At 39.3% G+C, this 24527-nt stretch overlaps 1 protein-coding gene across 1 annotated transcript in view; it reads left to right on the forward strand.

The window, feature by feature from the left end:
• Positions 1-401: 401 nt before the first annotated feature.
• The window catches only part of LOC126143815 (probable basic-leucine zipper transcription factor R), a 148871-nt gene continuing 124745 nt past the window's right edge, over positions 402-24527 (forward strand). Inside the window, exon 1 of the mRNA XM_049915451.1 lies at positions 402-666. Coding sequence (XP_049771408.1) covers positions 478-666 — 189 coding nt within the window. The 5' untranslated portion in view covers positions 402-477. The remainder of the gene's footprint in view (positions 667-24527) is intronic.

Below are 24527 nucleotides of genomic sequence, written 5' to 3' on the forward strand. Positions count from 1 at the left end.
TTGCTTTTGTTGATGTCCATCTATCCTCCTTTCAGCTGATAACTACATGTGTATAATTGTTTGTTTATTTGTTGTGTTTATGCTCCGGTTTATTAATTCATCAGATTTCTCAGTTTTCCATGTGTACCTTCATATTCTTGCTAAAGTTGTGAATGAATTTTTGATCCCTTTGTCAAAATATTCTTGATATTACTGTTTATGGTAATTACATATTAAACTGCTTGTTTACTGATGGAACATTGAACTTAAAGTAATGGAAGAGTATAGTTCTTAACTTTCGAAGTTGTATTAGTCCTAAATTACTGTAAGATTATTGTTTGTTCTTCCTACTTACAGGCCCATAAAGCTTTCCAGCTGAAGAGCAATAGGGAGAACAAGGTATTGCAAAGAAAGTTGAAAAGTCTGGCAAAATTTTGGCAAAATGATGCTGCTAACGTCCCAAAATCATATGCAACAGATTCAGATGAAAATCACATTATGTTGAATGACCAAAACTCATCTGCATCACAGAACACAACATTGACTTCATCCACTTTTGATGCAACAGCTAAAGATACTCTGGGAGCAACTACTGCTGACCCTGGAACAACTGAAGTTGTACAATTAAATAATAAGAATATGTCTGCTGAAACTGAAAATGAGAATCATTCTTCTATTGCAAATGAGGTGTGTATAGTGATTATTTTTTCTTCTCAGTTGATCATATTTATAAAAACCATTTTTCCCTACATTTATTAATCATTAGTTAACATTTGGAACAAGTGAATTCTTACATGTTTACTATTCACCATTATCTAACAATTACTTACAGTAGCTCATTGACAGTAAAGATCTGAAATTAGGTATTAGCTTTTAGCATATTTTTAATTTTGAGTTGCTTCCTGCCTGTTGTGTCTTTTCCAACCTTGGTTTTAAAAATAGGGTGTTTATGCCCTGGGACAACCAGGAAATCCAGGAAAAACCTGGGAATTTTTTTGTCTGGAGGAAACCAGAAATTCTTAGGATGCTCTTAATATACACTGTCATTTGCTGGTGAGGTAACATGATATGAGCCATGATTTGCTGACAAAAGCTCATTGCAATGTTGATTTCAGTGCTTGGGAAACTAATGTGCCATGTTTGGTGGAATTTGTATTTATACTTTTATAACGTGGAAATATGCAGCATACCTGTTGCTACACATCAAAGGTCTTTCCAAAATGCATTATTTTTTTGCTTCATTTTTTTTTCGTCCAGGAAAAAGTGTGTTTTTAACTGGGAAACCTGGGAAAAATCTGAGATTTTTTTTTCCTTGTCTGCGTATACACCCTGTTGTAAGAGTCAACGATACTATCTTTTTTGATAGTTTGTAAGTAGACACACTTACTAGATTGCAAATAAAGTATGAAAATTTTTGTGTTACAATACTGTCCATAAGGAAATAATACATGTAAAAATCATATTATTATTACAAAAATCACGAAATAAACAAATAAAGACGTATCTTAGGATAATGTTGAAATGAATTAGATTTCATTTAAGTTACTTACATATGCATATAATTTAAGAACATAATAGGAAATACCAATTGAAGTCAAATCAGAGAACTGACAAACTTCCATTTACTTATTTACGCAAGGACCAGTTACATAGAAAATAAATATATGCTGCTGACCATTAAAACTGCAATTTGAGGAATGATAGCAAACAACATTTTAGTTGTTGTGTGTGTGCAGTGTAGTTGAAAGAATACATGATGAAATTTGTTCATGATTTGAAGGGATGTAGGGTGTGAAATTTTGTATGCAGAGCTTCCAGTCCTGCCAGAAACAATGACTATAACCCAGATGAGTGTCATGTCAAACTTGCCTTGGATGACTGATATGAGTATGTAATTCCATACTGCTTCAGACCTATGACAGAATCATCAATTGTAGCAATTGGCAAGTGGCATTGTGCCAGTCTGTCAGTAAGCCATGACCAAATGTTTTCAGTGGGGGAGAGATTTGAAGAATGTGCTAGCCATGCCAATGGTCAAACCGTCTGTATCGAAACAGATCAGGACAGATGGGGCAATGTGTTGTCATGAGTTGTCTTGTTGAAAGACATCATCATAGAAACCTTGAAGGCAGGGTGCAGCAACTGGCCTTACCTCATCAGAAATACATCAACTGGTGCCCAAATTACTGGCTATGTGAACCACAGGTGATTGTGTTGTGTATCCAATGGCACTCTGTACCATCATACCAGGTGCTCGACCTATGTGATGATGACAAATGCAGTCTGGTGTAGTTCATTTACCTCAAAGTCTCCACACACATATACATCTATCGAATGCTGTGCACTGTAACAGCAGTAATCTGAAAAAATTGTGTGGTGTCACTCCTGCGCTCATAGTTGTTGTTGGGTACACAAGTGTTAGTGGATCATTCTCTGTTGCCACACTAAGGAAACAGCAACAGTGGTTATAATGCTGACAGCCTGTGTTGTTCCTGATGTCATTGTTCTCTCCACGTGGATACTTATCTTGCCACAAACAATCCCACTTCCTGACTCAAGATACATGATGTGGACATAAGATCCTGCACCGAGGTGACCTGAGTGATGGGGTATCTCCTAATACCATGTGAGACCTCTTTTTGCCTTATGTAGTGCAGCAACTCATGTCGTATGGACTCAACAAACTGATGGAAGTCCCACGCAGAAATATTGAGCCATGCTGCCTCTATAGCCATCCATAATTGCAAAAAATGTTGCCAGTGCAGGGTTTTGTGCACTAATTGACCCCTTGATTATGTTCCATAAATGTTTGATGGGATTCATGTTGGACAATCTGGGTGGCCAGGTCATTTGCTTTATTTGTCCAGAATGCTCTTCAAACCAGTCATGAACAATTGTGGCCCAATGACAAGATGTATTGTCCTGCATATGTTGTTTGGGAACATGAAGTCCATGAATGGCTACAGATGGTATCCGAGTTGCTGAACATAATCATTTCCTGTCAATGATTGGTTCAGTTGGACTAGGAACAGAGTCATCACCAACTTGCACAGCGCGTTCTTGACAACTGGGGTCCATAGCTTCAAGGGATAGTGCCACAAACCTTTCCATCAGCTCTCACCAACTGAAATTGGGACTCATCTGATCAGGCCATGGTTTATCAGTCATATAGGATCAAACTGATATGGTCACGAGTCCAGGAGAGGCACTGCAGGCAATGTGGTGCTGTTAGTAAAGGCATTTACGTCAGCTGTCTGCTTCTGCTGCCATAGCCCATGAATGCCAAATTTCACCCCACTACCCTAGTGGGTATGTTCGTCATACATCCTACATTGATTTTTGTGGTTATTTTACGCTGTGTTGCTTTTCTGTTAGCACTGAAAACTTTATGCAAATGTTTTGCTCTCGGTCATTAATTAAAGGTCGTCAGCCACCGTGTTGTCCATGGTGAGAGGTAATGCTTGAAAAATGGTATTCTCAGCCTACTCTTGACACAGTGGATCTTAGAATTTTGAGTTCCCTAATGATGTTCGAAACGGAATGTCCCATGTGTCTAGCTCCAACTACCACTCCATGTTCAGAGTCTGTTAATTACCATTGTACCATTCCATGTTCAGAGTTTGTTAATTCCCATTGTGCATCAATAATCATGTCAGACACCTTTTCACATGAATCATCTGAGTACAACTGATAGTTCTGCCAGTGCACTGACCTTTTATAACTTGTGTATGTGATACTACTGCCATATGTATACATGCATATTACTATCCCATGACTTTTGTCATGTCAGTGTATGTCAGACCTTGTGGGCGCTAGTCACATTGAGGCATTGGTATGGTCTTCCTGAATCCATTGATTCCATACTCACATTGTGCAGTAAGGTTGCAGAACAATAAACCATTGTCTCAACAGACCACAACTCTAGTGTTGTTGAATTTGATATGTATTTGTAGACATTTCTCCTTCTTACAGAAAGTAAATCACGATCTTCTTGCAAACAACCAATATTCAAATGTGATTCTTGAATGAAAAAGACACTATACATTCCTTCCTTTTACACAGAATGTAAGTGGTGCCACTCCTATCTATAAAACAGCAAGGTGAACCATCTACATGACCATAATGGGAAGTAACTAGATCATGTGACTTGGTACAGCTATGTCTTAATTCAGAGCAGCATGCATTGTCAGCTTGAAGTATGAACACAAAAAATGATAACAGAAAATACCTTTGCAGGAATCCATGACAACTTGCTGTTAATGTAATTAATTTTACTCACAACTGAAATAATAAAGATATGATATTGATAGAATAAAAATCTGCTTCCTCTATCAATATACATCAACATGTTCCTCAGTTATGGATGTTTGGCTAATCAAATAAAGGTATGATAGTGCTGACAGAGAAGACAATGGAAGTTACAAGCAAATATTGACAAACACAACAATCATATGGATATATCATCAGTTAACTGTCACACAGACTCCCACATGTACCACACAGAAATCATGATTCCTAGCATTGAGAAGCAACTGAAAGAGTTGGAAACAAATAAATCACTATGTCCACATGGAATTGCAATTCGGTTTTGCAGATAGTACTCTACAGCATTGGTCCCTTACTTAGCTTTCATTTACCATGAATCTGTTGCCGGGTGCAAACTCCCAAACAACTGCTAAAAAATGCAGGTGGCTCCCATATGGAAGAAGGATAAAAGAAAAACCCGCAAAATTAGAGATCAGTATCTTTAATGTCAACTTTCTGCAAAATTCTTGTTGAAATAAAATAAATTTTCTTGAGAAAGAAAAACTTCTTTATACAAATTGGCATCGATGTAGAAAGCATCACTCATATGAAATGTAGCTTACCTTTTTTTTTGTGTGATATTCTATGAACAATTGGTGAAGGGCAATAGGCAGATTCTATATTCCTAGATTTCTAGAAAGCATAAGACACAGTGCCTCATTGCAATTAATGAAAATCCAAGTGTATGAAATAGATTCTCTTGTCACTGATGGCATGTGTTCATTAGAGGGCAGGTTGTTATCAGAAGTGTCCCAGGTAAACGATAGGACTGCTCTTGTTCACTAGACAGGGTGAGTTGTGTAAGTAAGCAAGTAACACCACTTTTATTTCGTGAATAGCTCCAGGTATCAAAACGAGGTTTTCTGCAATTGATATTATGCTGAGGGGCATGTAGTATTTTTGTGTGGATAATGCTCTGAACTCTGGTATATACTGAGATATTTAAACGAATAGGGATTTTTTTTAAATATAACAGTATACTTTTCATAACTACTATCAGCAGCTCTTGGAAAGATCACCAAGCAGAGCTCCCATGCCAGGATCCATCATTATATGCAGTGAGACAGGCCTATGCTACTAAAATTAACCGTCATTACCTATTTGACATAGATGCATGGCCAGCTATTATTTTTGTGTATGTAACTATGGCATATGCTAACTTCTAGTGTATCAGATGGCACTTAAGTAAACTATTTCAAATTTGTGTACATTTCCAGGTTTTGTGGGATTAACTACAGTTTTGCCTGGCAGTTTTCCATTTAAACCCTACCCCTTGCTGCTTACTTATCAAAGCAAAAACAAAAATGTCAGTCATTCATACTCCATAATGATAAACAGCCCTATTCAGAGAGAAAAAGCAGCTACTGTATTTCCAATTGGCATTTGAGATATAGATGAGCAGGTGAAAGTATAGTGGATGATATGTTATTGCATGCTGTGGTGATTCGGCAGTGCATATAATCTGGCATAGTTGGGGCTTCATGATAGGCTGCCTCTTTCAGTGCTCCCCATAGAAAGAAATCAAAAGGACTGAAATTATGGAACCTGCCTAGCCATTGTCCTACAGCATTCCATCCTATCCACAGGGTGTCTATGACCCGGAACAACCGGGAATTTTTTCATCCAGGAGAAAACCGGGAAAAACTCAGGAATTTTTTTGAATTCCGGGAATTTTTCATTGTTTTTGTTCTCAGTTAAATTTTTGTAATTTTGACTGGTAAGAGCCAATACTCTAACAAAGGATATTACTGTATCCTACTACTGCAGAATAATACTGTAGCAATAAAACATAAACGAGAGAAAAAACTGAAATTAAACTTAAACTGCAAAGGAAATGCACCATATACAGCAACAAAACACAGTGCTCATACAAGCATCCTGCCAACAGCAAAATGTGTCAAAGGCTTTAGGAAGAACAACAAATTGCCTCTGATGAGCATGATGTCACAACTGTTAATACTAGATTTGTTTTAGCAGTTACGAGTGGGATCATGCGCATGCGCAGTTGAGTAGTATCTTCTTCCGCTTGTGGCTACAGAAAAAAAAAGGGCAACTAGGTGCTACCGGGAAGAATTTTACTGGCGCGGCCAAGCTGCCAGATTGCGCAGCACCCCTGGATCTAGGAGTGTGCGTGTGTGTGTGTGTGTGTGTGTGTGTGTGTGTGTGTGTGTGTGTATGTGTCTCTGTTGGTTTTTGAACATTGTTGAACACATTCTAAGTTGATTTCTGAATGAATCATGCATTGATTTGTGAATGTGTGCATAGTGTACATGATGTCTCTGTCAGTGGAATCCGCGTCACATCTAGAAATAAACTTTCCTGCAGACAAAACGGGCTATACGAGCTGAGCAGAGTATAGCTGAACGAAAGAAAGCCAACCACTGTCAGATTATGTAGTTGATTGGGTTTGCGAATGATGAGCATAGTTATGATTACCAGTGAAATCCGTAGATTCAGACTACCAGAGTGCGAATTGACGACTAACATGAATAACAGGTAAGAAGGATTACATATTATCTTCTCGGTGTATCTAAGAAAATGAAATTTTGACAGAAAATTTTTGGCCAGATCGATATACTAGAAAGGGCCAGCTGTACAGTCTTGTGCTAGCAGCCACTTTAAGGTCTATTCTGGAAGTAGTGTGGAAAACGCATTGTACGAACACGTAATAATGCCTAACCGGAAAATAATCGCGGGATAACTAAACTGGTGATTCTGGCAGTTAGTCAAGTTAACCGGCGAATAAGCTTTGACACTGGCAGGAATAGATGTAGAATTAGTGACGACAACATTGTTTGTTAGAATGAGGAAGGAGAACAAACGGTGACATCGCTTAAATTATGGAAGAATTTGACGATTCCAAATTTATATAAAATTTTTGCACTACTACTTTTGATCTCATGCTTGAGAAACTGGAGCATATGAATGAAGTGTAAAACTATTTCCTAACCTAAAGCTTTTTGCTTGTAGTAGGCGTAATAGGCATTTGATATTGGTACTTCGTGAATTATATTCTGCTGTGTTATAAAATGACAATTTCTGCCAAAACAGTCTCGTTTATTTGGCATGTGTTACAATTGCTGCTGTATTATAAAGGCCTATTTTGTTTTATCTTGCATAGAGTGACAAAATACAAGTAATCAGGTCGAGAAACCACACCAGTCTTGGGCCTATTTGTAATTACAGCTTTTTCAGTATTAGACAGTGACATTTCCATTTTTCATGTAGCAAAACGTTTGATGAACTTTGATGAGGTAACAGATCCTTTCACAGAAAGGAAAGCATGCCATGTAAAGCTGTAGCAAGATTAGAGAGAAAAAAATTCTAGGAGCTAAGGACTGAAGAAATGTGTACTGTCTTGCTTGTCTCTTCTCTTTATTGTTTGATGTATCCTATACTTAATTTTATGTCACACAAAGCAGCAAGTTGTTAGCTAATAGGGAATAAAGAGTGCAATTAAAAAAAAAAAAATTCCACGGACCGAAATACAGTGACGTGCGATACAAGAATGCTGTGAAGAGGTGTGGTGCTGCACTTTGGCACACTTAAGATCAAATAACATGTCTTTCAATTCCTTGGACACGTATGTTTTATGTATCAGACTCTTCAGAAAGATTTGCCCTATGAAATGAACATATTTTTGAAAATTCAATTTTTTTTTTAATTTTTGACATCCTATCTCAAACACTCGAGGGACGCCGCTATCTACTATTGCCCTGGTTCAGAAATATTGTAGATACGGGTCTGATGTGCAGAGCAGTCCGAGTTATAATAGGGAAGCGGGTAGTCTCCACGTGACCCATGTTTACATTTAGTGATTTTGCTGTTTCCTCTTTGTCTACTGCACTCATGTCAAATGAAAACAAAATTGATTTCTTTGGCCAGGTGCTATCATGTGAATTAAAATACATTCACATAATTACGGAAGGCTAAAATATGTTATTAGTTTCAGATTTTATTTTATTTCAACTTTTCTGACAGTCAAGCATTAATTGCGATGCAGAACAATGAAGTTATTTTTATCGGTTTGCTGAAGAAATTTTCTTTTATTAATCTTTTCCGCTGAGGCCGTCAATATATTTGAAACAAAGAGTTTAATTTCAAACTATTGGCTAGTTTCAACTGTTCGGTGCATTTCAAGTGTACATTATGATCTTCTAGCATGTATGGCATTATGCCATAACAAAGAACCAGACATGAGATAACAAAGTACTGGTACCCAAGGAAATTTACACCCTGAAACCACATTGAAAAGCTTAATATCAGGTCGATGCCTACTTCACTGGGAACCTGGGATTCATTTAAAATCAGCTCTTTGATGACGAGCCATGTAGAAGAATTTATAGCCCAGAAGATCACACTTTTATGTCGTTATTAAAAAATTTACTGGCACAATTGTGCGCATATCTTAAAATGTAATACATGCGTAAAAGACCAACATTATATGTGAAAGATTAGCTTCTCTTGCAGTGTATTGGCCTTAGAGACCAATATTATATGTGAAAGCTTTGTTTTTCTTGTAGCAACATTATATATATTAATTTAAACCATTAACATTTCCTGTTCGTGTGTGCACAGTACTTAACAGTGATGTTGCTATTGGCTGACTACATCACATGTCTGAAGCTCTGAATATCTGCTGTCATTGGCTGGTGAGATCACATGACATGAGCTATGACTGGCTTACAAATAAGCATCGCAATCTCGATTTCAATGCTTTGGAAAGTAACATGTGGTGTTTGGTGGAATTCGTAATACAAAAATATGCAGCGTACATGTTACTGCACATCAAACAGCTTTCCAAAAGGTGTTTTTTCCCCTGAGTTTCATTTTCTAAAGTGCCGGGAAATTCTACGCCCATGTACAAAACCATAACCATTCAAAGGACTGATAAGTTATACAGTTCTGAGAGAAAATATACTGTCAATTAACAGAGAAAATCTATGTTTCCACCTGGGAGAAAGTGTATTTTTAACTGGGAAATCCGGGAATTTTTTTTCCTTGTTCACATAGACACCCTGTATCCAGTGATGAGGAAACTTTTCATTCAGTATTTGTGTTGGAACACGGGAAGAGTGAGCTAGGCAGCAGTCTTGTTGGAACCATATGCACTGTCACTTACCCAGTGTTACCTCTTGTAGAAAAACATGCAGAATGTTTGTAAGACAGTGTGTATTAATATTTCTATTTAACAGCACTGGGATGAAGTGAGGTCCCACAATGTAATTTACTATGAAGATGTGCCTCATGTTTACACTTCAGAATTGTTGGTGTAGTATTGAAGCCACCACAGATTTTCAGCTGTCCAGCAGTGCATCTGCATTAACATGGTTTGTAAAATTGCTTTGTTGGTAGAGTGCATGCATCAGAAAAAAACATAGTGTGGCCTCCCAGGCACTGCAGAGCAAACTGACAAAATTCTATATGACTTTCAAAATCACAATCTCTGATTGCCTGATGTAGTGACAGATGATTATGGTGGTATTTATGTCTATTCAATATGCAAATGACACTCATATGGCTGATAGCACATTCCTTTGCAGTACGTCTTGTGCCACCATGATGACTGATAAGCATCACAGCCAGAACAGCTTCTTCACATGCTTGTTACTTGCAGTCTCCATACTTGTCCTTTTGTTTGACTTTGAAGCTATCTGTTTGCACTAGTGAACTAATAATTCATGCAACTGTGTAGTGCAATGGGCAGTGACAGTCAAGATAGACATCCCTATACCACTGTTCCATCTTGACAGAGTTTCTTTTATATGCACTATATAAAAGTAGCATATCAAAGTTCTCTTTATTGGTGTACATGTCTGTGTCTCAGGAATGTTGAAGCAGAAATGACCTGCCGATGGATGACATCATTCCTGTTAGTTCTGCAGTGCAGACAAATAAACGATCGAAAGGCTTGTCACCCTGACATAACCGGGCATGAGCGTGTTTACGATGCAGTAGTCATTTCCAGCCTACCTGCCTTTTAATTGTAGAATATTTTACAGATTCCTTTGAGAAGGAGTTCACCTTCAAATTTACAAGCATTATGTCACTGTTATTTTTTCATGTGCTTTTGGTTGCCATTAAAAAGGTGTATTATTCTGTTCAGAAAAATCATACTCACTACAGTATCTTGATCAGTACAAAAGTTAAGTCTTTTTATCACATAGCAAGAGTATATACTCTTATTTGCCAGAAACCTTTTTTCACCATCTGAAACTGTTCATGAACTAAAAGGGGTGTTACATCTTATGTGACCTAAGTTGTATATGTGAATCATCTGATGAACAGTGTGAGCAGCAATCTGTGACTCTTTGCTGGTGACATTGTAGAGTATAGGAAAGTTCCATTGTTGAGTCACTGAAGGAAAATACAGAATGAATCTGAGAGAATCCCTGTTTAGTGCAGTGAATGACAACTTGCTTTAAATGTGGAAAAATGTAAGCTAATGCAGATGAGTTGGAAAAACGACCCTGTAGTGCTCAAATAAATTATTAATTGCATACTACTTGACATATCCACATCAATTAAATATCTAGGTGTGATGATGCAAAGTGATATGAATGCAATGAGTACAGGAGGTCAGTTGTATGGAAGATGAATGGTTGATTTGGTTTTACGGGAAAATTCTAGGAAAGTGTAGGTCATCTATAAAGGAGACCTATTGTAGAATAGTTCTGCAACCCATTCTTGAGTATTGGTTGAGTGTTTGGAATCCTCACCTGGTCAGATTAAAGGAAAAACATCAAAGCAATTTAGAGGTGTGCTGCTAGATTTGTTCCTGCTAAGTTTGATCACGACACGAGCATTACGAATGGGATCTGTGAACTCAAATGGGAACCTTGCAGGGAGAAAGACATTCTTTTCCCAAAACACTATTGAGAAAGTTTTGGAAACTGGCATTTGACCAGGCTGCAGACTATTCCACTGCCATCAATGTACATCTTGTGTAAGGACTGCAAAGACAAGATACAATGAATTAGGACCTGTACAGAGACGTGTATGTAGTTTTTTCCCCTCACTCTATATGCAAGAGAAACTAGCATTGTTACAAGGTGCCTTCTGCTATGCACTGCATGATGACTTGCAGAGTACATATGTTAATGTAGAAGTTAGGGAAGTCAGTGATGTTTAAATTGTGGAAGGTGGTGCATTATAACAAGTGAAGAAGGATTCAAGTACCTGCCCCAAAGCAGAAAAAGTAAAATTTACATAGTGAATTTATCATTTATGATATGGATAAATTTCTGAGATATTATGAACAACCTAAGAAAATACCATCTTTGCAAATACTTTGTAGTTTTTGTTGCACAAAGCTTGACATCAAGGGAATGAAGAAATGCAGAAAAATTGTTCCAGTAATGGAATTTGATTTTAAAAGGTTCCAGAATGAATGAATCATTGTGCACAGACCAGAGGCCACACTTCTAAAAAGAACATATTGAATTAGACTATTTGTAAGAAATGAAACATCAGAACTCCAAGTGGGCAGTGGTTTACTTAGATGAACCATGGATTCATACACAGTACACTGTGAATAAATGCTGTGAACTAACAATGTGTGAAGAGCATTGTCAAACAACAATGCCAAGCAATGTATCATGTATCAATATTATGAATGCACAGTTTTGTTTTGTTTTTACTTCTGTTCTGTGACTATAACAGGGAAATTTGAACTGTCATGTAAAAAAAAAAAAAAAAAAAAAAAAAAAAAAAAAAAAAAAAAAAAAAAAAAAAAAATCCTTATTGCACTAAGAAAATTTTGCAAGAAAATGATTCTCTTCCTACTGCCACCATATTGGTAGGACTTAAACGGTATAGGACTAGTCTGGAATGTTGCAAACAGTAAGATCTGTAGTCATAATAGGTCAGTCCTAACACTCTCAAACCCGAAAAAATAAGGGCTGATGTTTTCTTTTTGCTAATAAATAACATCATGTGTCACTTAACCTGGTCTGAGCCTTTAGACATGACTCTAGTTTGGGAAATTGTACATAAGTTTCACTGCTTTTACATTTGAGCAACTTTGCAAATAATCTCTTAAGGCTGAGTGGACCTCCTTCCAGACCTTCCCATCTTGTACATCGGTATTACTTGCCAAAAATGCCAACCACTAAACAATGTGGAATTTTATGTAATATGGACACACAGAAAAGGTACATATTAAGTGATAAAAATGGATAAAATGCATAAGAAAATACATAATCTCAAAAAATATTTTATGAAATATTTAATGCATAAAAATAATTTAAACTGAAATCAACTTCTGATTACTCCATAGCCTATTATATTATCTAAATATTCACTTAAACACACAAGAAACACAAAACACCCATTAAGAAAGTGCATTTTACATTCAACATTGTAATTTTTTATTTTGTAAGTCCTCCTTCACTGAAAGTGCTAAGGTAACGTACCTTACCTTTCATTTTGAATCACAATGAACAGCCAGGCACTTCTCCAGGTTTTCATCTGTCATAGAATGTCGATGTTTTTGTAGGAGAAAAATGATCTCCTCACATCACAGACATCGATGGTACAAATTTTAGGAAATTAAATATTCTTGAAGAGGTGTCCACTGAGAGTGTCTCCTTGTCCCCACTGAGGACACTGAAGATAGTAGAAAAGTAAAGTAGCTTGGATTTCTTGCCAAAACATCATCTAACTTATTCACTACCTCCTGCCGATGCCTATGTCTGATGGATACACTGGTTCGCATGAGGTCACTGAAGTTAAGCACCATTGGGCATGGCCAGTGCTTGGATTTATTTTATGCTAGGCAGTCTATCTGTGTTGTGAATGCAGAGTTTGTTTTGTTTTCACTTCTGCTCAATGACTATAACAGGGAAATTTTGAACTATAGTGTAGAAATTAACAGAAAAAAAATCGTTTATAGGACCCCTGTTCACAGAATGCACATCACTGAGAATTTATTTTGTGAGCACAAGGTTGAACTGTTGCATCTTCAAATGAAATGGTTCAAATGGCTCTGAGCACTATGGCACTTAACATCTATGGTCATCAGTCCCCTAGAACTTAGAACTACTTAAACCTAACTAACCTAAGGACAGCACATAACACCCAGTCATCACAAGGCAGAGAAAATCCCTGACCCCGCCGGGAATCGAACCCGGGAACCCGGGTGCGGGAAGCGAGAACGCTATCGCACGACCACGAGCTGCGGACAAGTTGCATCTTCCTTGGTCCCACAGTCACCAGATCACAATATCATTGAGCCCTTGTGAAAAAATCATGCTGTTGACAATTTTCCCTTTGCCTTTATGGAATAGGGGACAAGAGGGATGGTACTGTAAAGTCTCTGATCACCAGACTTTGTGCCATTGTCCTGGTTTAAATTCCAAACCTCTCTGCAATGTCTCATGAAGTTGGGCATGCACCATTGTTGATGGTTATCTGCACATCAGATGGGGACATTAAGCTCAGAAGCCCCCTTGAAGCTGTTCGAGAGGAGTATGACAACATGCTAACAGTATCTGACAATTCTTGCAAAGTCAACCAAATAGATTGTTGTTATTAAATGCTGCTGGCAAGGAAACCAGGGTTGCTATGGATATACACCAAAGGATTTTTAATTTTAGGTTCAATGAAAGAATTTTTTGCCTGTTGTACTGAAACTGAAGAATCTCAGTTACTAATTTCAAAACTTGCAAATATTCATTATAAAAACTGACAGCTAAAATTCATATCCCACCTCATTAGAAGAGCCTCAAGTGGAAACGTTAGGTTCAGCAGCATCTCTCCACAGAGTGACCATGAGTGTGGGACTTTGAGAAACACTTCCTTAGTGCTTGAAATTATTTTATTTACTTGTGGGATGCTGCCTCACACTTCTTTGGCTGTAGATTGTAGTGTGTGGGCCAGATAAGTGAAGTGAACCAAATGCAGACAGAATACATGTAGAAAAATTACTGCCTTCAGCATGTAGTCCACACCATCAAAATACACGAGAACTTTATCTTTTTGAATTCTCTCAACCAACAGCATTTCAGGACTGTCATTCACAAAGAAGCTACTGTTGAATGACTTGCACATTCCAACACTTTGCAGGCTATCAGTAAAGGTTTTGGGCTTTGAGGGTTCTCCTCCATTTTCACCAACAGTTTGGTTACCAATGGAACACCCATGTGTCTGTGTTTTGTCAATCTGTTAATAAATGGTTGTTACTTACACAGGGTGATTTTTTCCACTGTATACAAACTCTAGGGATTGAGCGATGAGAGGGTACAAAACACAAAGGCCTTATCAACTTATGTCTGGATATGTATGGTTTCTCTGCTAGAGACCATTTATTCAGTCATACTTTGGTACAGAGACTGCACCTTAATACGCACTGTACTATGCAGCCACAGTTACAGCATGCATGGTTTCCTCCCAGGGGATGGTACTGTTCCTCATACATCATGCTCTAACACCATCTCCTGCCATAGTAATTACATGTACGATTCACTTCTCTTGCTGACTCACCTTGTAGTGGATATGATACAGCGTTGTACACAATGGTCCTTTATTCTCATTGAGAGCTTGGTGACATGGTGTTTACTCATGAAAGGCAAATGGCAATGAATGGTGGGCAATAAGGTTGTTTTAGGAAAACTATCCCTGCCGACAACAACCACAGCATTCAATGTTTGCAACAGTGTTTCTCCATTTGCCTGAGACAGGGTCATTTCAGAAAGCAGGAAATTGTAGAGGATGTATCCAAAATGTTTGGACAGGAGACTTGGAGGAAAATGTGATTGACACTATTGGAGGTGGCTGCCATGATAGCATCAGGCAGTTGGCCCAAAAGTTCAGGGTATTCAGGGTAAGGCAGACGACTGTGTGGAACATTCTTCATGATGATTGTTACTACCCTTATCACGTATAGCTTGTGCATGACTTACTACCGACAGACTTTCTACATTAGGAGCAGTTTTGTCACAGGTTTCTTCACCAGGCAAACATGATTCCAGGATTTGTGTCATCCATCCTATTCACAGATGAGGCCACCTTTATGCAGAATGATACCTTCAACTTTCGTAAGTCATCTGTGGGATAGTATACAGAAGCCCCATGGTATATTAATAGCGAATCAGTAGGATTGGTGCAGCTGGAATGTGTGGGCCAGGATAATTGGTGACCGTTCTTGGTGACCACTCTTCCATCCACCCCACCAAACAGACCGAAACTATCGGTGTTCCTTATGGGTGACTTCGCCTCCCCTGCTGGAAGAAGTGTTGATGTTTTGAAGGGTTATGTGGCTGCTACATGATGGTGCTCCAGCTCACTTCACCATTAACATCCGGACACATCTCAGTCGTGTCTTCCTTAGTCGATGGATTGGACGGGGGGTCCAGTTGCATGGTCTGCTCACAGGACCTCAACCCGTGTTGTTTCTACTTATGGGGTCATCTCAAAAATATCATGTATGCAGAGCCCATTCCAGATATGGAGACACTGGAACAGCGTATTCATGCTGCCTTTGACACTGTTTGGATGCAGTCTGGCTGATGTGTATGTGTGAGACGGAAAATACTATGGTGCATAGACACAAGTGACGAGGCACATGGGAACCATTTTCAGCACATACTCTTAACTGCAGCTGCATGGTACAATGTGTAGTAGACCGCAGTCTCTGTAATTTGTAGAACTGAATAAATGGCCTCTAGGATGGAAACCATGCATTTCCAAATGTAAGTTCATTAGACCTTTTTTGTTCCATATCCTCTCATTGATCAACCCCTAGAGTTTGTGCACAGTCGAAAAAATCACCCTGTATAGCGCTACACAATTTTCAGAGCCTTCTGGTAGCAAAAATCTAAATAGCTTTTCCTTGATGCTGATTCATCAGAAATCACTTGCTCCCAGTTCTTGTGTAGAAAGATGTAATATTCAGTTTGAAGTTTTTGCTACAGAATATTCACACCAAGCATAGCAGAGAATGTATCATGGAAAAATTCAAATGTGGAGTTTGGAGTCTTTTGCATCTGCACCATTATCATTTGCTTCTTAGACAACTGTGCTGCATTGTCCTTTGTGTGTGCATCACCATATTTATGTTGCTGAAGCTGGTACTTTGCAGGCATAACCAGTCTGGTTATTGTGTGCTTCTCATAGATCTATCTTATCAGTTGTGTAAGCATTGTCCATCATAACCCAAGATCTTATTTTGTATGATGATTTTGATGCATCTAGAGGTATTATGAATACCAGCAGCTGTCAACTCTTAAGAAGCACTTCTCTGTAAAGTTTTCTTAATGCACAGACTTCCTAATTGTAAATCAATAAAAGTCACTAGTAGATGGAAAAATTCAAACTACTAGTCTTTTGTTTGTTCCTCTGCCAATCACGACAGCACACAAAGCTCTTATTCAGAGTGTGTGCAAGAATATGGAAACACCAAAAACACAATACATTACCATGCCTAATATGGTGTAGAAAATCCGTTGGCACTCAAAACAGGTTCCAGTCATCTCAAAATGGATGAATACAGGGCATGTATGACTTTCAAATGAATTTCATACCATCCTTTTTTCAAACTATGCCGAGTTCAGGTAACAATGATGATGGCGGATGCAAACTGTGCACCCTTATCTCCAAAGGGCTCAGTGATACAGAGACCTGGTAACTGTTGGGACAGGGGAGATGCGACAGTTCGTCCTTGTGCTCACAAAACCAATTCTGACTGATGCAGTCTCTGTGAACAGGGATCCTGTGCTCCTGGAACACAGCGTCACCTCTGGGGAATGAATATTCTACCATGGGATGGACCTGATCAGCTAAAATCATTACATAATCCTTGGCAGTAATGCAGTCTAGCAGAGTGACCTTGAGATCCATGGAATAACACAATATTTTCCATGTCATCACTGAACCTGTTTCATTCTTGGCAGCACGTAGTCTGCATCATAGGCTTGGGACTGTGCACACCTTAATTAAACTTGACCAGAAGATGGAAACAGTGTAAAACAAAACTCATTCAACTAAGTGATTTTCTTCCATTGCTCCATAGTACACGTTTTATGGCTTCAGCACCATGTTTTTTTGTTATGGTCATTTGCTTCATGCTGCAAGTCCCAGATTATGGTGCACCTTCTGTGTTGTTTTTGGTGCTGAAAGGGTTGCAACTGAAACATTCAGTTTGCCAGTGACTTTTCTAGCTTTCATCTTCTTATTTTTGGTCACTGTCCTCTTCAGTGACTGTTATGATCAATCAGCACCTGCTTTCATCCATGTTGTGAGTTAACGGATGATGTTTTTCTTCTTTCCCCGTATGTGGTAGAAATCTTCAGTATGGTGTCTCTTGGAACACCAAACACTTTGGCTAAGTTGATTACAGAAAGATGCACCATACAAGCACCAACAATTTGCCCATGGTTGAAATAACTAATCTTCAACATAGTGCACTCACAACTACACAGATCACTGTTCTGACCACAGCCAACAGTTGCAACGTATTGAGGGTATTAAACAGGTGCTGTTTGTGATCAAGTACAAAAGCACCACTTGAAGGCTTGGCTAGCATCTACATTTATGTTCAAGCATTCATTTTTCATGGTTTTTCCATATTTTTATCCAACCCCTGTAATAATGGCTACTGCAGTGTCATACACAGGATTGTTTTTGTGTATCTGTTTTGCTGTCAAGAACAGAAATCCCAAATCTTTTAACCTCTTCAGATCCTCTACCCTCTAAAATTAATTTTACTAAAAAAAATTGAGTTTTATTTGATGTTATGGTCAACATTAGTAAGGAAACATTGTTCTTTAAAAATTTTTTTGATTGGTTTTTTGAGAATCTGATGTGTCATATACGACACACTGGTACTGAAGGCAGACAATTATGGAATGATTGTATATGACTCCATATGTTATAATATAAATTTATTGGGCAAGTTAAATAAAGAAACAAATTTTATTGTACAATATCAAAGTGTTAATATTTTTAAATTACTTTATTTTAACATCCTCTGATTTTTCTTGGTGAGTTCAGTTCGTGTGAAAATCTCGAAAACAATATCTGCCCTTCACGAGGCACAAATGAATCTTGCATTCTGTGCAGAAAACTCGTGCTCTTACACTTTTACATCCTGGTCGCCTACAACGATGAGTCTTTTCATCGTTGGTGACCTCTGGCATGTGAATAGCACTGCTCTTTCGCTTAGCATCACTCGGAATTGGTGCTGGAATACTTTTTCTTTTCAAGGAGCTGGAGGCGATATCTACTTCTTTATCTCCATCTGTAGATTCGTCATTAATATCAGATATATCATTCCCTGAATGGATAAGCCACTCTGATACGTCAATTTTAAATTGTAGGTAGTCCATCGTATTCTTCCTTCTTTTCTTCAGTGCATTACAGTCTCTCCTGTACTCTATCCAAGATGCAGCACAAGCAAAATCAAAGAGATGCAGGATCATTCGCACTGTCCACTTTCTTGATCTTGCACTTTGTCTGTAAACAGCAATGATACGATCCAGCATGTCGACCCCACCCATATTTTCATTATATTTTTCGATAGCAAGAGGCCTGCTGATATTTACGTATTGTTTGTCTTGCTTTGACCAACGCCTGCACCGTCCCAGAGGCAATTTTCCTTCTGCGGATGAGGCAACAATTGCAGATTTGTTGTCATACCATTTAATAATGGCAATTTGTCCATCACCACGAACAGACTGATCAGCTGCACCCCGACCTCCCTTTTTCATTTCTGTATCCGACTGAAGATCGCTCGCTCTTGGAACTTTACAAGACTGTATTGTCCCTGTAGCCTGACAGCCTCTGTCTGAGTGTAGACAGTCTAGGAGCTCAACCGACGTAAAGTATCGGTCCATATAAATTATAGGCCCTTCAGGTAGCGTAGTTGCCAGTCTCATTACTACCTTTCCGCCAATGTTCAAGTAATCATAGCCTTCCAGTATACTGTCACCTTTCCCTTCATACATGAAAAAGTCAAGTGGTAATCCATCTGGAGATGTGGAAACGAAATTCTTGAGGCCACACGGATTAGGCTTTCCACGAATGTATTGCCGCATCGTTGTCTTGCCCCAGAAAGGAATCATCTGTTCATCAATGGACACCTTCTGTGTCCTAGGATTTTGTAAACAGCCTGCTCTGACGGTGTTTAGCAAAGGACGAATTTTCCAATATTTATCTTTTGCTCTCACATCACTAGACACATCATTGTCTGTAACTAGTTTCAGTGCATTTCTGATTGCAAAAGACCGCTTCCTTGACATTTTCCCTGCTACATCAGTCACTCTCATCCCGAAAGCCCAATACATATTTAATCTGGGGTAGCAAAGGTATGACATCTTGATTGAGATGCCAAAAAATGTCATAATGTCTTCAGGAGTTGTATTTAGTGATTTCCCTGTGCGTGAAAAAGATGACTGATTGCTACAGGATGACAACAGCTCAAAAACACTGTAAGGAATATATTTAAGAAAATATTCTCTTGTCTCACAATGTTTCCCTTGCCAAACAGTTTCTTCAAATGCTGGTGCAGGTGGTAACGGCTCAAAGACGTCTGTATGGCGCCAAGGGGGAACATTTCTGGATTTCTGTCTGCCAAACTGATCAGTCACAGTATCTGAGACAACTTCACACGAATCGTCATCACTTTCCACTTCTGGTGCTAAAACAGTATCTTCATTGCATTCTTCATCATTGGATAAACATTCAAGTTCTGAGATGTCTCCATCGAACTCCAGAGGTCTGTCCAACTCTTCAAGGATCTGTGCATCTGACACTGAAGAAGTCAAGAAAGGTTTAATTACTTTAAATGAAACAAAAACCTGTAATTATAATTACAGCATCAAACAATGCAACGTTTGTAAAATAAGTCTAAGGATAACGATTGACTATTGCTCAATAATTTTTAGGACATGTTTTCTAGTGTACACAGAAATACACATTCAGTTCCAATGTGTCCTATCTGACACACGTGTACAAAGCCTTTTGTAGTACAGTGAAAAATATTATTTCGTTATTTTAAAATGCTCACATACCGAGCAGTAGTGTTTGCCTCAAATATTATGCACGTTAAAGTAATACAAAATGTAAATAACTTTACATAAATGGGCACTTACAATATCTCGACATCATTTTGTCCGCCTTTTCACGCATGCACTCAGAAAACAAAGCTTACACTCGTCACTTTACGCGCCAGACCGCTGAAACTCGCGGGAATCCATGCTGACATCTCTCGGACGTCTGGGAAACTACTTAGACATGTGTCTCTGGCGTTACATTGGAGCTGTGGCTAAACAAAGTTCACCGATTTGGTGTGCCGTATACGACACGCGGGATCTGAGGAGGATAAAACTAAGCAGAATCATGTCTTTCACAATTCAGTTTAAAGTGCAGTTAATAATTTTTTATTGCTGTAGAACATGAGTTTTAGAGATAATTTACTTCCTGTCCTCAAGTTTTATTATATCAGATTCAGACATTTTTCTGCGGGAGGAACCTACTGAGTGTGTAAGGAAGTATTGAAAAGGGCAAATAAGGAATGATAGATAATTTTATGTGACTTAAAGTTTAAATATATACAACTGTGTAATTATTGTGAAATCATACATGTGAGCAAAGGGGGGGAGGGGGGGGGGAGAGAAATGTAGTTATATAAAAATCAGGGCTCAGTGTGGAGAACTGCCAGAGAAAGACTGTGGTGCCTGAGGGAAACGAAACTATAATACACACTGTAACACATTTATTCTGTAAGTGGTGCTGATATTCAAGACCATAAAAGTTGGTTAAAAGCTGTGAATCTTGCATTACTGCACAACTGTTTCACCAGGTATCCAGTCTAGCTTACCAAATTCCCAACCAGACCGCCACAAATTCATGGAGAATGTCCAGATTGCGTGATGCAGTAATCGTTTTGGATCTGAAAAATGGGCCAATGATTCCTTTGGAAGAAATGGCAGCCCAGACCAGTACTTTTTGAGGATGCAGGGACGATGGGACTGCAACATGGGGCTTTTCGGTTTCCCATATGCGCCAGTTCTGTTTATTGACGAAGCCGTCCAGGTAAAAATAAGCTTTGTCAGTAAACCAAATGCTGCCCACATGCATATCGCCGTCATCAATCCTGTGCACTATATCGTTAGCGAATGTCTCTCGTGCAGCAATGGTAGCGGCACTGAGGGGTTGCCACGTTTGAATTTTGTATGGATAGAGGTGTAAACTCTGGCGCATGAGACGATACGTGGACGTTGGCGTCATTTGGACCGCAGCTGCAACACGGCGAACGGAAACCCGAGGCCGCTGTTGGATCACCTGCTGCACTAGCTGCGCATTGCCCTCTGTGGTTGCCGTACGCGGTCGCCCTACTTTTCCAGCATGTTCATCCGTCACATTCCCAGTCCGTTGAAATTTTTCAAACAGATCCTTTATTGTATCGCTTTTCGGTCCTTTGGTTACATTAAACCTCCGTTGAAAACTTCGTCTTGTTGCAACAACACTGTGTTCTAGGCGGTGGAATTCCAACACCAGAAAAATCCTCTGTTCTAAGGAATAAACCATGTTGTCTACAGCACACTTGCACGTTGTGAACAGCACACGCTTACAGCAGAAAGACGACATACAGAATGGCGCACACACAGACTGCGTTGTCTTCTATATCTTTCACATCACTTGCAGCGCCATCTGTTGTTGAAAATTGTAACTACTGTAATTTCGAAAGTTTGTCCGCCTGAAAATGTACTGTTGTCCTGTTGTCCCAAGCATATTGCAACAAACGGTGTATTTCTATCGCTGCTCATTTAGTTTTTATTGCCGTTTCAAATATACCGGTTATTTTTGAAACACACTATATATATATATAACTCTTTGCCTTTACAAATGTCTGCTTGTGTCTGTGTATATGCGGATGGATATGTGTGTGTGTGCGAGTGTATACCTGTCCTTTTTTCCCCCTAAGGTAAGTCTTTCCGCTCCCGGGATTGGAATGACTCCTTACCCTCTCCCTTAAAACCCATATCCTTTTGTCTTTCCCTCTCCTTCCCTCTTTCCTGACGAGGCAACCGTTGGTTGCGAAAGCTAGAATTTTGTGTGTATGTTTGTGTTTGTTTGTGTGTCTATCGACCTGCCAGCGCTTTTGTTTGGTAAGTCTCATCATCTTTCTTTTTAAATATATATATATATATATGGTTATAACAGAAGGAAACATTCCACGAAGGAAAAATATACCTAAAAACAAAGATGATGTGACTTACCAAATGAAAGTGCTGGCAGGTCGACAGACACACAAACGAACACAAACATACACACAAAATTCAAGCTTTCGCAACAAACTGTTGCCTCATCAGGAAAGAGGGAAGGAGAGGGAAAGACGAAAGGATGTGGGTTTTAAGGGAGAGGGTAAGGAGTCATTCCAGTCCCGGGAGCGGAAAGACTTACCTTAGGGGGAAAAAAGGACGGGTATACACTCACACACACACACATATCCATCCACACATATACAGACACAAGCAGACATATTTAAAGACGGTTTTTAAATATGTCTGCTTGTGTCTGTATATGTGTGGATGGATATGTGTGTGTGTGTGTGAGTGTATACCCGTCCTTTTTTCCCCCTAAGGTAAGTCTTTCTGCTCCCGAGACTGGAATGACTCCTTACCCTATCTCTTAAAACCCACATCCTTTCGTCTTTCCCTCTCCTTCCCTCTTTCCTGATGAGGCAACAGTTTGTTGCGAAAGCTTGAATTTTGTGTGTATGTTTGTGATCGTTTGTGTGTCTGTCGACCTGCCAGCACTTTCATTTGGTAAGTCAAATCATCTTTGTTTTTAGGTATATATATATATATATATATATATATATATATATATATATATATATATATATAGTTATAATAGAAGGAAACATTCCACGATGTTTGTGTTCGTTTGTGTGTCTGTCGACCTGCCAGCACTTTCATTTGGTAAGTCACATCATCTTTGTTCTAGGTATATATATATATATATATATATATATATATATATATATGTGTGTGTGTGTGTGTGTGTGTGTGTGTGTGTGTGTGTGTGTCCAATGGCCAGCTTCACATGTCCGTCCACATCAAACCCACCAACAAGCAACAGTACCTCCATTATGATACCTGCCACCCATTCCATATCAAACGGTCCCTTCCCTACAGCCTAGGTCTTCGTGGCAAACAAATCTGCTCCAGTCCGGAATCCTTGAACCATTACACCAACAACCTGAAAACAGCTTTCGCATCCCGCAACTACCCTCCCGACCTGGTACAGAAGCAAATAACCAGAGCCACTTTCTCATCTCCTCAAACCCGGAACCTCCCACAGAAGAACCCCAAAAGTGCCCCACTTGTGACAGGATACTTTCCGGGACTGGATCAGACTCTGCATGTGGCTCTTCAGCAGGGATACAACTTCCTCAAATCCTGCCCTGAAATGAGATCCATCCTTCATGAAATCCTCCCCACTCCACCAAGAGTGTCTTTCCGCCGTCCACCTAACCTTCGTAACCTCTTAGTTCATCCCTATGAAATCCCCAAACCACCTTCCCTACCCTCTGGCTCCTACCCTTGTAACCGCCCCCAGTGTAAAACCTGTCCCATGCACCCTCCCACCAACACCTACTCCAGTCCTGTAACCCGGAAGGCGTACACGATCAAAGGCAGAGCCACGTGTGAAAGTACCCACGTGATTTACGAACTGACCTGCCTACACTGTGAAGCCTTCTATGTAGGAATGACCAGCAACAAACTGTCCATTCGCATGAATGGACACAGGCAGACAGTGTTTGTTGGTAATGAGGATCACCCTGTGGCTAAACATGCCTTGGTGCACGGCCAGCACATCTTGGCACAGTGTTACGCCGTCCGGGTTATCTGGATACTTCCCACTAACACCAACCTGTCAGAACTCCGGAGATGGGAACTTGCCCTTCAGCATATCCTCTCTTCTCGCTATCCGTCAGGCCTCAATCTCCGCTAATTTCTAATTTCAATTTGCCGCCGCTCATACCTCACCTGTCTTTCAACAACATCTTTGCCTCTGTACTTCCACCTCGACTGACATCTCTGCCCAAACTCTTTGCCTTTACAAAGGTCTGCTTGCGTCTGTGTATGTGCGGATGGATATGTGTGTGTGTGCGAGTGTATACCTGTCCTTTTTTCCCCCTAAGGTAAGTCTTTCCGCTCCCGGGATTGGAATGACTCCTTACCCTCTCCCTTAAAACCCACATCCTTTCGTCTTTCCCTCTCCTTCCCTCTTTCCTG

Source organism: Schistocerca cancellata, chromosome 2 (genome assembly GCF_023864275.1).
Source record: "Schistocerca cancellata isolate TAMUIC-IGC-003103 chromosome 2, iqSchCanc2.1, whole genome shotgun sequence".
Taxonomy (NCBI): Eukaryota; Metazoa; Arthropoda; class Insecta; order Orthoptera; family Acrididae; genus Schistocerca; species Schistocerca cancellata.